Source organism: Impatiens glandulifera, chromosome 6 (genome assembly GCF_907164915.1).
Source record: "Impatiens glandulifera chromosome 6, dImpGla2.1, whole genome shotgun sequence".
NCBI lineage: Eukaryota > Viridiplantae > Streptophyta > Magnoliopsida > Ericales > Balsaminaceae > Impatiens > Impatiens glandulifera.
In genome coordinates this window covers 5131316-5145727 of record NC_061867.1, presented here as the reverse complement: position 1 = coordinate 5145727, position 14412 = coordinate 5131316, and the positions used below count along the sequence as shown (strand labels likewise).

At 32.4% G+C, this 14412-nt stretch overlaps 3 protein-coding genes across 4 annotated transcripts; all 3 read right to left on the bottom strand.

Annotated features, from left to right (window-relative positions):
* Window positions 1-25: 25 nt before the first annotated feature.
* On the bottom strand, window positions 26-2398 carry LOC124941404. Of its 2 annotated transcripts, XM_047481724.1 has the most exons (5): window positions 2350-2398; window positions 1898-2056; window positions 1547-1654; window positions 399-463; window positions 27-283 (listed from the first exon to the last, which is right to left on the bottom strand). In XM_047481724.1, exons 2-5 carry the CDS (start codon window positions 1985-1987, stop codon window positions 136-138), a joined length of 411 nt encoding a protein of 136 aa, XP_047337680.1. In that variant the 5' UTR covers window positions 1988-2056; window positions 2350-2398; the 3' UTR covers window positions 27-135. The 2 variants fall into 2 exon arrangements, with proteins under 2 accessions (XP_047337679.1, XP_047337680.1); XM_047481723.1 differs by lacking the exon at window positions 2350-2398 and having other exon boundaries at window positions 26-283; window positions 1898-2337.
* Window positions 2399-4282: 1884 nt separating this feature from the next.
* Window positions 4283-6991, bottom strand: LOC124941553 (F-box protein SKIP31). Its single transcript, XM_047481893.1, has 9 exons — window positions 6766-6991; window positions 6428-6679; window positions 6264-6337; window positions 5930-6005; window positions 5587-5697; window positions 5056-5230; window positions 4861-4979; window positions 4693-4750; window positions 4283-4597 (listed from the first exon to the last, which is right to left on the bottom strand). The coding sequence occupies exons 1-9, from the start codon at window positions 6844-6846 to the stop codon at window positions 4527-4529; spliced, it is 1017 nt and encodes a 338-aa protein (XP_047337849.1). The 5' UTR covers window positions 6847-6991; the 3' UTR covers window positions 4283-4526.
* Window positions 6992-8958: 1967 nt separating this feature from the next.
* LOC124942722 (ABC transporter G family member 14-like) lies at window positions 8959-13671 on the bottom strand. The gene is made up of 6 exons (XM_047483274.1): window positions 13460-13671; window positions 12990-13379; window positions 11787-12195; window positions 10936-11115; window positions 10661-10848; window positions 8959-9784 (listed from the first exon to the last, which is right to left on the bottom strand). Exons 1-6 carry the CDS (start codon window positions 13595-13597, stop codon window positions 9140-9142), a joined length of 1950 nt encoding a protein of 649 aa, XP_047339230.1. The 5' UTR covers window positions 13598-13671; the 3' UTR covers window positions 8959-9139.
* Between the last annotated feature and the right edge of the window lie 741 nt (window positions 13672-14412).

Sequence of the window (14412 nt, the reverse complement as noted above, 5' to 3'; positions counted from 1 at the left end):
TTTTAATGCAAATTGAGAATACAAAATAATATTTTATCCTATTAAATTTAAGGTAAGTGTTTAATTTTACAAGAAAATTTGAAATAAAAAGACTAGATAACAAGTTAACAACAAGAACTTCGCCTTCGCCATCAATCATTTTCGTCTTGGGGGATCGCGATTGAGTCCATGCTTCTTAAGTATATTTATATAACTTCTCATGAGGTTGAACTTTTCGCTCCCAAGATAATAGAAATAGTCCCAAGTATAGATTCCCGTCTTATGCAAGTCATCAAACAGTATCCTGTTGTATTTAAACAACCAAAAGAAAATCAATCTAAGAAAAAACATGGAATTTACTTGCTAACTCCAATAGCTATAGATGGATAGAAAATCAGCTTCTAATCTGTTAAACGCACCTTACGCCATAGTTCCCTATTGGTTCTGCAGACATGATCCCAACAAGGCGACGTCCAGATATGACCTAATCAATGCATGAAAAATAATCCTCTTAATCTTTCATTTGAGATCTTTTTCATGCAGTTCATATTACACTCATGTACAAGAATTGATACCAAAGGAGAATTGATCCATACACATATTTGAAAAACTGATTCCAAATGGGATCCAAACGATAAACTATCAATCATTTTCTTTGAAAATATTATCAGGCATATATATCTGGATGAAACTATGCCTAATAAGGATTAAGAAATTTCTTGACAAATTTTCATCTGAATTCGGATACATTTTCAGAAATTATTTCCAAATGGGCCCAAATGATCATACAAAGTTTGATGTTTCATATGGTATTAAAGCCTCAAACAGAAATCCTAATGGTAAAAACTCTTTCTCTTTGTGCAGATTTCTCTTACCATTGGACAGAGATTCAAAAATTTATCGATTATTTCTCATCTAGATCTGAATACATATCTACATCCAGAAAAGTGTTTCCAAATGGGCCCTTCATACAAAGTTAATGTTTCATATGGCATTCAAGATTTGACAGAAGACTGATGGTTACAACTTACAAAGCCTCAAAAATAAATCCTAATGGTGAAAACAGTTTTTTCTTTTTAAACACGCCAAGTAGAGTCAAACCAATGACCTTCCGCTTAGGAATAAACACTTAACCACTGAGCTACACCTACACTACATTAGCTAAAACTGTTTTCCCCTGAAGGAGGCGAGCGCAACATCCCATCACCATAACCCTCCACTTTAATCGTAAGAATCGAACATCAGAGAGTTCAGCTTCTTAGTTCAAAACTCTTACTATTTAAGATACATTGGGTGGGTTGTAAGTAAAAAAGGTTTTATGGATGCTTACAAATGCCCTGAGTAAATAATACACTAACAATAAATCATTATCTAACATGGGACAAACAGTCGATTTCTGAAGTGAACTTTGTTTTTTCCATCAATTGATCAACATGAAAACTCCAATAAGCACAAGGTCCAGCGACAATGCTAGAGAGTTCAACGCGGTCATTTTTGTACAGAAAGAAAAAAGCTTGCTAATTGTAAATAATAATAGTGAAATTTGTTCTGTTGTATTTTTCATTACCTTATCTCCTCCAATTGATCTGATCTTGCCATCAACAGCCGGGCTATATATTCTTAGAAACTCTGCTGACAAATTATACACGTTACCATTAGCATATTCCACCTCTACCTGATTACGAGTTTCATGATATGACAAGAATATCAGTCCCCACAATGCCACAAAAGTCATTCAACATTAATTCATAACTAGAACACGATTTAGTTAAACATTAAACAAAAAGATGGGTAATAATCAATGCAAGTTCTTCAATGTCCTAATTCGATTTCAATGCAATAATGAGAAGAAATGAAAAGTTCAGTCAATCATGCCAGAAGGGTATTGATGAAAAGTAAGTTCTTAAGATAGGATCACATTTTTTGGAGGATGCAAAGAGAATCTGATCAATCTGGGGGTCTCAACAGCTGCGTGGATGCTTCGAAGTGTTCTCTGCAAAGTTGACATTTTCTCCCTCTGGTATCAATCTATAGGTTCCCGGAGGCAGGTTTTGAAGATGATCAAAGGATGGTACACCTATTATTGATCACAAGATGGTACGCCCAGAATTAGCATTTCATCAAATTATAAGTTTCCTAAACTTCTAGCTTATGAACAGTTGAAACCCATGAAAGGAACTTAAGGTTAAACGTCTAAAATCGAACTCCCAACCAGTAATAATGATATTGACACTCAAAGATAGTAAAAAGATCAGCAATTTTTCCACTTGGATAGAAAATTGATAATAAATACTAAAGGGAAATCGTCCTCATATCAATCTGATGATCTTAAACCTAGAAATCACAAGAATTTAGCACATTGATTCTTACATGATCAAATCCTACGGAGGTCCTGAAAAAACCTAGGCTTCGATTCTTAGCTGGTTCTGTTTATGACGTATAACCCGGTTTGTCTATGAACCGGTTTAAACCGGTCAACATCAGTCAATTTAGAGCCTATTTGTTTTTTCTTTTTTCCTTTCTCTTTTTTCTATTTAAATTTGAATTTAACCAAAACAAAATCTAATAAATCAACTTTATTTTATAAGAGTTTTGTGAACTATTTTTAATTATATTTTTTTTTATCTTTTTACTATTTTATAATAAAAATACAATTTTAATAGTTAATTAGTTTTTATACTAAAAATTGGTTGAATGGTCAAATTTCCTCCTTATTTGATTTTATTTTATATCAATTGTTATTTCGTTTCAAAAGTTAATTTATTATTTACATGTTTTACAAATAAATAAATAAATAATATTACTAATTTAATTATTGAAATTAATCAAATTAAAGGTTTTGAATACAAAATTTTAAATTAAGTAATTAAATTCGGTAGTAAAATAAGTGTGACATTTTAGTCTGTTAATAAAAACCTACATCTTTAATAATAAATTATCTAAATGGTGAGGTTTGAAAGAACCCGCTTACTTATAATCGACGAATTTATAAAGATTTGATCCTTTGTCGTTTGATAAAATCACTTGTTCTGATGGATGATTGAAGCCTAATTCTAGTCGGATTCAGAGGATAATGAAAAACCTTTAAGATTGATCTAATCTGAGCCTTATTGCTTTCTTTTTGCCTCTCCCAAACAGCCCACGAAAAACCCTATTTTTTTTTTTTTATGTAAACCCTATTCTTTTTGGTATACATCAAGTGCATTGAATGTCTCAAATGAGTATCAAAGTGATACGGGGCGAACAACAAGCAACCAGATTGCTTGGTTAGTTCCAAACTTATCTTACTAATAATAATTAAGGGGCAAGTCAAAACCTATTCTTCACAAGAAAAAAAAACTTTTCTCGCGCTAGCATTTTCCTTTACGTCTAAAGGGGCCGCTAGTTGTAGCGCGTAGTATACTAGTTAATAGGAAGAGCGAATTGAGATCTATCATAGTAGCCAAACCGAAAGTTATTAAGAAGTTTTCAATAGTGTAAAATGAGTTCCACAGTTGAATGAGATTATTCACTTTTTACCCTATATTTAGGGAGAGAAATGCTTTCCGTGCGAACCACTCCGCGTAACCAGCTCTGGGGAACTTTCATGCTTCGACAAGAATTAGCATGAAAATTGAGTCGATTTATTATGTATTTTATTTTCTTCTTCTTTATACTTAAAAAAGCACTCTCTAAGTACAAATTTAAAGATTATTTGATATTTTAAAAAATGGAAGGTCCGATCTTTACGTACAAGTTCAGAACTTGATATTTGTTCTTATTATTAAGATCTCTTTAAAAAAAAATTGGAGTTTATTTAATATTTAAAAAATGGAAGGTCTGATCTCTATGTACAAGTTCTAAACTCGAGATCAACCTTCCTTAATCAATTTAAAGACCGCAACCTCACAGCTGTTGGATGGCTCACTTAATAAGGTTACTTAATTATCGTCGAGCTTAAAGACCGCAACCTCACAGCTGTTGGATGGCTCACTTAATAAGGTTACTTAATTATCGTCGAGCCGAGCAAAAGTTGAAAGAGTACACAGCAGCTCGAAAACAAGGTACTAACGCTTACCGCGCTATACTGCTCCCTAGCACACGTTGCTACCGCGCTCTACCATGGGCTGCTTGCCATTTTCTTTGAAGACTTTCAACCAATCGAAAAGCAGCTTTTGCTAAAGCTCGAGCTGTTTCTTGAGAGACTATTCTATTCAGCTAGCTTCCTTTCGATTCAGTTCCTGAAAGACTAATTCGATGTCCAGTTCAGACAATATCCTAATAAGATCAAACAACCTATTAAAGGGTGAATAGATCAAAGATATTCTGGAAAACATAACATTATTATAACCTTTGTTCTTTAATTACATAAGATCATATAGGCAGATATGGCATTAATACTACTACTCACTAGCTTCAAAGGCAGATATGACATTAAATATTAATGCTACTACTCACTAGGTTCAAAGAAACAAATACCAGCAATAAAAAGAACAACAACAACAACAAGATATTCAATCCAGACGTATGAAAAATAAAAAGATGTATTAGATAGGATTGTAAGTAAATCAACAAAACCGCAAGCATTGCTCAAGTTCCTTCTCGTCAGCACAATTATAACCCAGAAGATAAGCTCGAGCTGAAATAAATAAGATAAACGATGAGTTATCATCTTATATAAAAGAAAAATGAAGCATTTAATGATGGGAAATGAATGGAGGCTCGTTATATTACCAAACCGGCCAGAACCCATGAATGGCTCTGCTTCATCAGCACCCGATTGCTGCATTTCCTGCAATTAGCAGAAAGATCAAACAGTAATACAATTATAGAAAAATCCCTCTTCCTGGGCAATGAACAGAATTGAATAGAATTGTAGAAGCTAGTCCAGATTTGTCTTACAGTGTCTGGTTCCATTTCAGCTGGGGAGAGTAGCCTGTCGGAGCAGTAACCAGATATAGTACAAACAAAAAGCTCGTTCGAAGGATCCAGAATGGTCTCTCGGCAGTTATCATCACAAACTACACCACCAACGACAAGAATATATGTATTAATAATGAGCTCAGTCATAAACAATTGTTAAATGTTCTTTCATACCATGAACATTTCCTGTCTTCTCACAAACAAATGCATTCTCAATAATGTAATAAGTACAGGTTTCTCCTGAACATGCATGGTCAGTTATCACTTTATCCGATAGCCCTTTGCTACTTTTCCACAATGATATTTGGTCAGCAACTGTCTTGTCGAGAATGAATCGGTTATCATTCACCTGTTGTAAAACCAAAGAAATGGTTGGGAAAATAAAGATTAAATTTGCTTGTGACCATTATACCATTCTGAATATGGCATACACTCAAATGCAAGATAAGGCAGTTTTTTTGTTTGGGGCAGAATATGAAGAAGGTTTGTCCCCAATCCAGATCCATACGAAAAACCACAATAAATTTTGAATCTGTGTTTGATTAAGTACCGTCGCCAAATCTAATAAAAAAAAATGTTTCCATATGGTCTATAGCTCATTTGAATTCAAATCCAGATGATAAACTGTTAACAATCTTTTTTAAAAATTTGTGTCAATGAGAATATGTTCTGTTTCCAAAAGATAAACCAATCAGATTGATCTACCTGAGACAGGAGAGGTGCTTGGCTTCTCTTCGATTCATGCATCTGAACATAGTATTCTTTGAACTCAGGCGGGCAACTCCTCACTGATTCAACCAAGTCCTCTTCATCACGCTATAATGAAGATAGGTCAAGTTTAGAAGAAGATAATGCCACTCAACAATATCCAAATAGGCATGCCAAATTGGATATCTTTTGTAACCAGTGTTTTTCCCTCGAAGAGGCTAGCACTACATCCAACTGCCATGACCCCAATTCAGTTAAATTGTTTTCAATGAAAACCGAACTTAAGACCTCAAATTTGAGCCAAAAAAAGAGGAGAAAATTCTGATATTCTAAGGGTTACCTGAATGTAAAGACTTTTCCAAGGACATTTACGCAACTTCTTCGTAGGTGGTAACAGACCCCATCGCAACAAATACCTAATGAAACCCGCTATTAAAAACTGTAATATACATTACATACTTGCTACAATTCAACAAATTAATCGAGTCCCATGACTGGATTTTAAGTTGGATGAGAGATTAAATATCAAAATTGATCCACCAGATTAAACAAATGGATAAAAGATGGAAATTGAAAAGCAAGAACATAAAGCTTTAACTTTTCACACATCAAGCACAAAGACTATAAATTAACATTATTTCAGTGAGACTCTAATTCAAAATGGAAATACTCACAGCCTACGCCACAGAGATTCATCAGCAGCTGCAAAACTTAGAAATCTACAGACCAACGAGCATGAAACAAGATCCTGTTGCATTTCTTACTTTATAAGCAATCAATTGAACAAAAAAAAACACGAAAAATCTGTATGGAAAGAAGCAGAAAGAAAAGAGAATACCTCTGAAGATAGAAACTTGAGGATATGATGAAAGATTTCAGGAGGAATCTTGCTAAAAATCCCTGTATGAATCCTCCTCGGGACTGCTCGACTGTTCACAAGATTTCGACTTTCTGAACACGAATCTGGACCAGATTTCAGCACTGATGAAGGTTCTATCGAAGTACTTATTACATCTTCGTATGAATCTGTTCGTAACTTCTTCTGCTGCGGTTCCAAATTCTCCTGTTCCTCTTCTCTTTCATCACTTTCCTGCAATAAAGATAAACAATTTCGACATCACCCAGTTACGTTTATGGAATACAACACGAATATCAATCGGATCTAAATATAAAAACCTGATCTGACCCTCCAGCGAGAACTTCCGATTCGAGAAACTGAGCGAGGTATTCATCGTCGTCATCGTCAGAGGAAGACATGGTAGATCGGAAACTGCCGTCGGTGGCCGGAAAATAATGACGGCAAAACTCAGGCGAACGCGAGCGACAATCTATCTAATGGATGTTTTGAGGAGGGGAAGAAGGGAGGGACAAACGGGTGGGTCGTACGAGAGAATCCGTTTTTTGTCGGGTCGCTTGTGGGACCATGTTATGTAAAGTTGAGCAATTTCTTCTTTATTTAAATTTAAATTTTTTTGTAAGAATAGAATGAGTCAATTCCAAACCTAGCAATTCGTAACAAACTTTATTTTTTCCTACTTATTTATTAATAATATAAACTTTATACTCTATCCCTTAAATTATATTAATAAATAAAGTAATCAACTTGCAAACTAAATAAAATCTCTAGGATACAAACAAGTCAAACCTTATTTTTAGTTCTATTCAACGAGTTTATAAATTTGAATAGTTAAGCTGGATTGGAAAATTTGAATTAAATTAAATTTTCAAATATTTGTAAAAAAATATTTATTTTAATTTTAAATTTTAATATTAAAATAAAAAAATATATATTAATTACTAACAAATTTTACAAAATCATTAAACAAATCTTGTGGACTCAAACTTTGTTAAAGTCACTCAAGTAGAATTTAATTCAAAATTAAAAAAAATAAAAAAAATTCAATTGATGGATGAAAAGAAATATGTATTGAGATTGTTATAAAATTTCTTTTCTTCGTAGAATTGATTTTTTTTTTTGGGTTAATTCCATGTTAGAGCAAAAACAATATTAACTATGAGAAATATGAGAAAGTTGAAGCTATTATAATTTATAATTATAAATCATTTATGAAAAATGATAAACTCAACGGAAAAAAATAAGTGAAAACAACGAATCAATATGGCATCACTAACATGCCATATAGGTATGAGGGAGGAAATCTTAAAAATGTCTCAAAACGCTCATTTTGGGTCCCGAAATGGGCATTTCGGAAAAACAAATTGTCCCAAAATGACCGTTTCGAAACCCAAAATGAGTGTTTTTAGGACGTGGGGACAACCTGACAGACCACATCGGATTCGTGGACTTGCTCTCGTTAATTTTTTCGTTGAGTTTATCCTTCCTCATCATTTATTATAAAAAATAAAGTTAAAATAAAGGGAAAATAGAAGTATCTAAAAGTCTAAGAGAATATGAAATCATTACTCCAAATTAAGATTCTCAAATGAACTAAAGTCACCATGAGACTTAATTTCCATGGATGTGTTGTGGAGTGTCTACATCTCTTTATCGAGTTTAGTTGGTACAATTTTATCTTTTATATCAATGTTCATTTTACGCTCTAAAAGAAGATTTTGAACAATACTAATGGATCTTTAATTATTGGCTCTACCAAATTGAAGCAAGACTTTTTATGAAAGGAGTTTCCCTTCAATGCACATGCCACCCTCTCGCTCAATTCACATTATTTGAAAATGTTATTTTCTTATCATCCTCAACCTCTTGCCCAAAATTGGTTCATAGCTGCATTGATGAGATTTGGTTCACATTTAGGAAGAGACGTTGTAGAATCGAGGGATTGCATGTATTTGTTTTAACTAAGAAGTTTTTGCCTAATTGATTGATGTTCTCAAACTATTGTTGTGTTGTGCATCGCAAGGACAAATCTAAAAGTTATAGTTAGTATGAGATTGAAAAAATGAAAGAAAAAAACTAAGTAAATTTTTCATGATAGTAAAATAGATTGAAAAATAGAAAATTATAAAGTAATGTCAAATTTCTACGTTAAACAAAAATATATATATTTGACACCTTAGCCCTAATGTAAGTCCGCCCTGGTGCATTGTATGGTTGGTTATATAAGTTGGCAGTAACCGAATTTTATAAATTATATTTCGTCACAATCATATTAATATTCTCCTAAAAAGTTATCAAAAAAATAAAATTGAAGGGAGTTCTTTTTGTCTCATTTGGTCATACATTATTTTCTAATGTGATTGTATTTTTGTTCATTTTATTATGAGATTTCCATTGCTTAATTTCATATATAATATTTATCGATAAACATTACAAAAAAAATTATTGCTAAACATGACAAATATGACTTATTTAAAATCATGGTTACCAAAAAAAAGTTGCATTAATAAAAAAAAAAAAAAACTCACTCTATTATCAAAGTGGGAGATGAAAACATGATATGCCTTATTGACATCTAAATTAATCTACATTTTGATTCTGTTATTCCTCTTTTTGGAGAATCAGAAATTACCTGAAATCAGACCTTTTATCATCTCACAAAATCTCTATTTCCCTCAAAAACATATTTTTAAATCACCTTACCCTATTTAATGCAAGATAAGCAAGAAATCTATAACCAATAAGCATAAGGGCCATAACCGCAACATCCAACCACATATGGCTCAACCCAACCGAGCTCACTGCTGGAAAATCCGCAACTCGACAATATTCCCCTTTCGAGCACTCGTAAACCTCGTCCTCACTATATTGAACACCGAGAAGTAGCTTATAACAGTAGTAACTGTAACTCAGATATTTCAACCAAACGATGAAAGGAGGTATTTGTCGGACATAGTAACCGCCCGCGATGAGAAAGACCAACGTTGTCACGGAACCGAGTGTTGTTGCTTTCTTAACGTCCATTAGGATGGCTCCAAAGGCTAAGCCAAGGCTTTGAGACACGAGGACACTATAGAGGACGATGAGGAGGGAAAGAGCAAATGTGAGAGGGCTTGGTTTGAGGCCTCCCATCCAGTAGAGAATGAACGTGAAGGCGGTTGGAAGGGCTAGCTCGAGTGGGAGGTCTCCGACGGTCTTGGCTAGGAAATAGGATGATAGTCGGTACATTCCCGATGATCGTTCTTTGATTAACATGCTTCGTTCTTGGGGGAAGGTGAAGACCGCGTTGTATAGAGGGTAGAAGCCCCAAAAGACGGAGAAGAAGAAAAGCATGGCAATCTACAAAAGAAAAAAACATTAATATTAGAAGTTTCAATTGAGTAACATTTTGAAATTAAAATATATGATTTTATGACAATACATTGTCATAATAGTCTACTCGAGAGTGAATAAATTACGTTGTGAAAAAAAAAGAACGATAAAATGTCGTTAAGACCTAATTTGAGGACCCTCGAAAAGGGTTACTAGAAATTATAGCAAAGAAATGTAAAAACAAGTTGTTAACCATTAAATTAACAAGTTCATGGGCATAATCCAAAGCTCTCGAAGTTTGAAGGTTTTTAAGAATGCAAAAGAAGTTTGAGGGCCAAATTATATGTTTGGTCAAAGTCATTTTTGTTAGTTGACTACCAAAAAAATATTGTCACAAATTCTCAATCAAACATATATTTTTGTGATTTTATGTACAAATGGAAAATTATAAGTTTTTTAATTTTCATATTCTAGTTCTCGAGCCGTCCAAAGGTTAAGACCGACCTTATTTATATAACCTAAATTAGACGATAATGCATATGAAAATAAGGTCTATACAAATTTAGTTTAACTCGATTTCTCAATCAGATTCAGATTCCGATCCAAATTTGTTCAATATTTTTAGTGGAAGAAGTTGTTAAAACCGATCATTTAGCCTTATTGATATCTGGATGAGAGGAAATGTCTCATAGTGGTGTTTTTTTGAAAATGAAATGTCAAAAGTAGCCAATAAAAGGGGACAACTAGTTCTCTCTCTTATCTATATATATCTTTATTTCAATGCTTTCCCTAATGTACACTACACTCAATTTCATTTAGCACTAAATTTTTTAAACTATTGATTCCCTTATCGGCATATTATAAGGATATTTCCATGTTCAAATTTATTAAAATTATTCTCACCTGATCTTCAATATGTGATATTGGGGTCTGCCACCATAATAGTCCACCAAGTATAGCAACACTTGTCACCTGAAAGATACGAAGCCGATTAAAGGCTTCGTATCTTCTCTCTCGAAGTCCCCTCATCAACAACACCTTAAATTGATACCCCCAACTTGTACACCATTGTTCCACATTCACTTTATTCCCTGAAAATATCGTTTTCACAATATAAATTTCCCACGAAAAGGCGAGAAACTAGATTATTGTAAAAGGGTTCAAAGATGCTTAATTACTTGTAGTTGCATCTTTTCCATAGGTAAAGTTGTTAACATCTGAAGAACATAGTTCAACTTTCAATATGGTGGAGATATTCTTGTCATATGATGAAATGAGGACATCTTGAACCGCCTTCTTCTCTTGCTCCGAGCTATCGCCTAGATCTATTGCAATCTTTGAGTCACTTGGCTCAATTCCTGCAAACGCGGTTCACAACTTTTACATTATTAATAAGGTAATACCAAAAAGGAAAGAAAACAAAGTTTGTATCATGACTTTAACTTCTTTTTTTTTTGTTTCAAACCGAAAACCATTTCACTAGTCACACAATCGTAACATCGTGAAAGAGAATTCGAAAGTAAAACAGTCTAAACTACCCAAATGATAAACATAAAATTAACAAAGATAAATGACTAATTATATAATTTCTTATACTTCAAACCAAACAATAATAATACATTCTTCTACCTTATGTGGAAAACAATCTAATTTTTTTTATGAGTCTTCTTTAGATTTTTTTTCTTCTAATTATCAAACCATTCATTTCACTAATTAAAAATACTAAATACCATGATTTTATTCTTATAAAATTTAAATACAAAAAATGTATTATAATAACTCAATCAATTAAAAACCCAAATAACCCACTCTTTCATCAAAAAAAAGTATTTTTTACAAAATCCCAAAAATTCTTTGTATAACCTACATCAAACAAGCTAACTAACATTAATATATATAGTTTTTAAGTATCATTTGATCAAAAATGAAATAAAATTAGGAATATTGTACCTATGACATAAAAAGGTAAAGGATTAAAGACAATAATCAAAGAAATGCTAATAAGAATTTAAGGTTAGTAATTAATTACCATTAGCAAGATCAAGCAAAAGATCAGCAGGATTGACAGTAATAGAAGTTGAGAATCCAATGGATGAGAAATATTCCAGAGCAGTTGATGCTGGACCATAATAAATAGGAGAACCTTCTGAAAGTAGCACAACCTTATTAAACATATGGTAAAGGCGACTCGACGGCTGGTGAATGGTGGTCACAACCGTGCGACCGCTACTCGCTAGCCGTTTAACCGTGGTCATAATCCTCATGGCTGTTGTTGAGTCTAAACCTGATGTGGGTTCGTCTAGAAGTAATAGGCTTGGGTTAATAAGCATCTCTTGACCTATACTTACCCTTTTCTTTTCACCACCTGATATTCCCCTAAATAATGGCCCCCCTATCATACTGTTTCGACACTTTCCCAAGCCTAATTCGCCAATAACCTTTATTAAGACATGAAAATAATTATTAGGGTTAATAATAATTTTACATAAATTAAAAAAATTCTTTCATTTTCTTTGTTTATTAGAACTAGTTTAATTAAGTTTTTTTTATTATTATAAATGTTTACTCAAAACTCCACTATCCTATCCTATATATCTTTTAAACTATTAAATCACATAATTTATTAATCAAAATATTAAAATATTCTCGCTTTACTTTAATAAAGTTTAAATTTTAAATTAAACAACCCTATAATAATTCAATCAATTAAAAACTCAAATAACATATTTTTTAATCAAACAAAATTATTAATTAAAACTCTCAAATAACCAACATTAAACCAACTCTTAAAAAGACAAATACAAATAGAATTTGACACCTCTTTTTTATTAAAAAAAAATGTATATTTTTTAAACTTATTCCTAAGATACCATATAATTTGATTCTAACTAAAATCGTTTTAATTTAAATAAGGAAATTCGACGATGATGGTTTTGCAATAAAAAAATTAATTCCAAAACATCAATTGAGTTAGTTAAATTAAAATTTGATTAATAACAAGATTAAGATTTGATTCCTAGTTAGATTCAGATTTGAATTATATTTAAATTAATATTTATAAATACCATATACAATCACTTTTTCAGTTTGGACTAGGGTTTAAGATAAAAAAAATAGTAAATTTCATGTTTTATAAATTTAAAGAAAAAAGTGTGTTTTCTAAATGGGTATATTAAAATTTAAAACCATATAGATAATACTAAATAATGATTTTAAATAATAAAATACTAACCTTTTCCACATGCTGGACTTTCTCATCATCAGTTAATGTATTGGGTAGCCTCAATAGTGCAGTAAAAAACAGTGTCTCGAAAACCGTCAGATGTGGGTAAAGAACATCGTACTGCGCCACAAACCCTGTCCGGCGTTTGATTGCTCCAGAGAAAGGAAGACCGTTGTATGTTATCTTGCCGGATAATTTTCCGGTAAGTCGGCCGCCTAGGGCAGTTAAAAGAGTAGTTTTTCCACTTCCTGATGGACCAAGCATTGCAAGTAACTCACCTGGACAAACCATACCACTAAGACCATTTAATATTGTCTTGTCTGAACTTGTTCCTGCGTTAGTTCCATAACAAACCCCTTTTGTCTTGTCTAATTTCACTTTGTAAACTACTTCTTCAAACTGAAATCAAAAACATTAATTAGAGATTATAAGAATTAAGAATTGAAATGGGTAGTTTAAAGAATTGATTTTTATGTAACCTTGAGTAGGATTGGGAATAAAGAGAGTTGAAGAAGGGATTGAGGGAAATTGTTGTCTGAAGAAGCTTTTGGTAATTCTGCCATGGCAGTGTCTGTTTCTTCTGGTTTTGGAGATGTACTATTATGAAGAAGGGCCATTGATTTTGGAAGTGAGAGTGAAGAAGAGAGAAGTTAAGACAGTTGATTTTAACTTGGGTTTTTAAAGTGAAGTGGACAAAGCACCCAATTTATAAACACTCAAGATTACACATACATACACATACTAATAAGTAGTGGGTTCTCACTTTTTTTCTTTCTTTTGAGTAAAATATTTTAGTGATATAGTTAATTAGTATACCCAGCTTTTTATTTGATTCCAATTCTCTTATTTTTCATTATATATATATATATATATATGGATCATTTAAAAAAATAAGTAGACATTTTGTATGAACTTTTTCTGAAAATATTGTATCCACAATAAATTTAGTGATGCAAATGAATAAAAAACTAGTAAGATGAATTCACTCTTCCTTTTGAACAGTTCTACCGTAGGTTGTTGTCTCGGATATTGAAAAACAATTTATCCTAAATCCTAAACCCTAAATCTATTGGTTATCAAAATATTCCATGAACTTGAATGATTGTCAACGGATATATATCCAATGGTTGTCGGAAACCATTGATATGTGTTGGGAAACATGGATTGAGACGGCTATATTTGCGGGTATAATAATATGACTATGAGGCTATATCTATATTATTTTCTAGTGGATAATTTGGTTGGAAAGGAATTATAGAACATTCAACAACTTCAATCGCTGTTGCAGATTCTTCAAAATGCTATCATCTTGACATTAGATGATGTTCGATCTGGAAAAACCGATAGATTCGGTGGGAATCTCATTTCTCGTTTGGATGATTGTCGCTCACATTAATTTTTATTTATTTGTTTAATTTTTCTCACAATTATT

Coding starts and splice junctions, on each gene's coding strand:
- LOC124942722 (XM_047483274.1), bottom strand. CDS start 13,597: ATGGCCCTTCTTCATAATAGTACATCTCCAAAACCAGAAGAAACAGAC. Junction 12,196..12,989: donor AAGTCCAGCATGTGGAAAAG/GTTAGTATTTTA, acceptor GTCTTAATAAAG/GTTATTGGCGAATTAGGCTT. Junction 10,849..10,935: donor TGGAAAAGATGCAACTACAA/GTAATTAAGCAT, acceptor CGATATTTTCAG/GGAATAAAGTGAATGTGGAA.
- LOC124941553 (XM_047481893.1), bottom strand. CDS start 6,846: ATGTCTTCCTCTGACGATGACGACGATGAATACCTCGCTCAGTTTCTC. Junction 6,680..6,765: donor TCGCTGGAGGGTCAGATCAG/GTTTTTATATTT, acceptor TCTTTATTGCAG/GAAAGTGATGAAAGAGAAGA. Junction 4,980..5,055: donor GAAGACAGGAAATGTTCATG/GTATGAAAGAAC, acceptor TTGGTGGTGTAG/TTTGTGATGATAACTGCCGA.
- LOC124941404 (XM_047481724.1), bottom strand. CDS start 1,987: ATGTCAACTTTGCAGAGAACACTTCGAAGCATCCACGCAGCTGTTGAG. Junction 1,655..1,897: donor CTTTGCATCCTCCAAAAAAT/GTGATCCTATCT, acceptor ACTCGTAATCAG/GTAGAGGTGGAATATGCTAA. Junction 464..1,546: donor GATCAATTGGAGGAGATAAG/GTAATGAAAAAT, acceptor TGCATTGATTAG/GTCATATCTGGACGTCGCCT.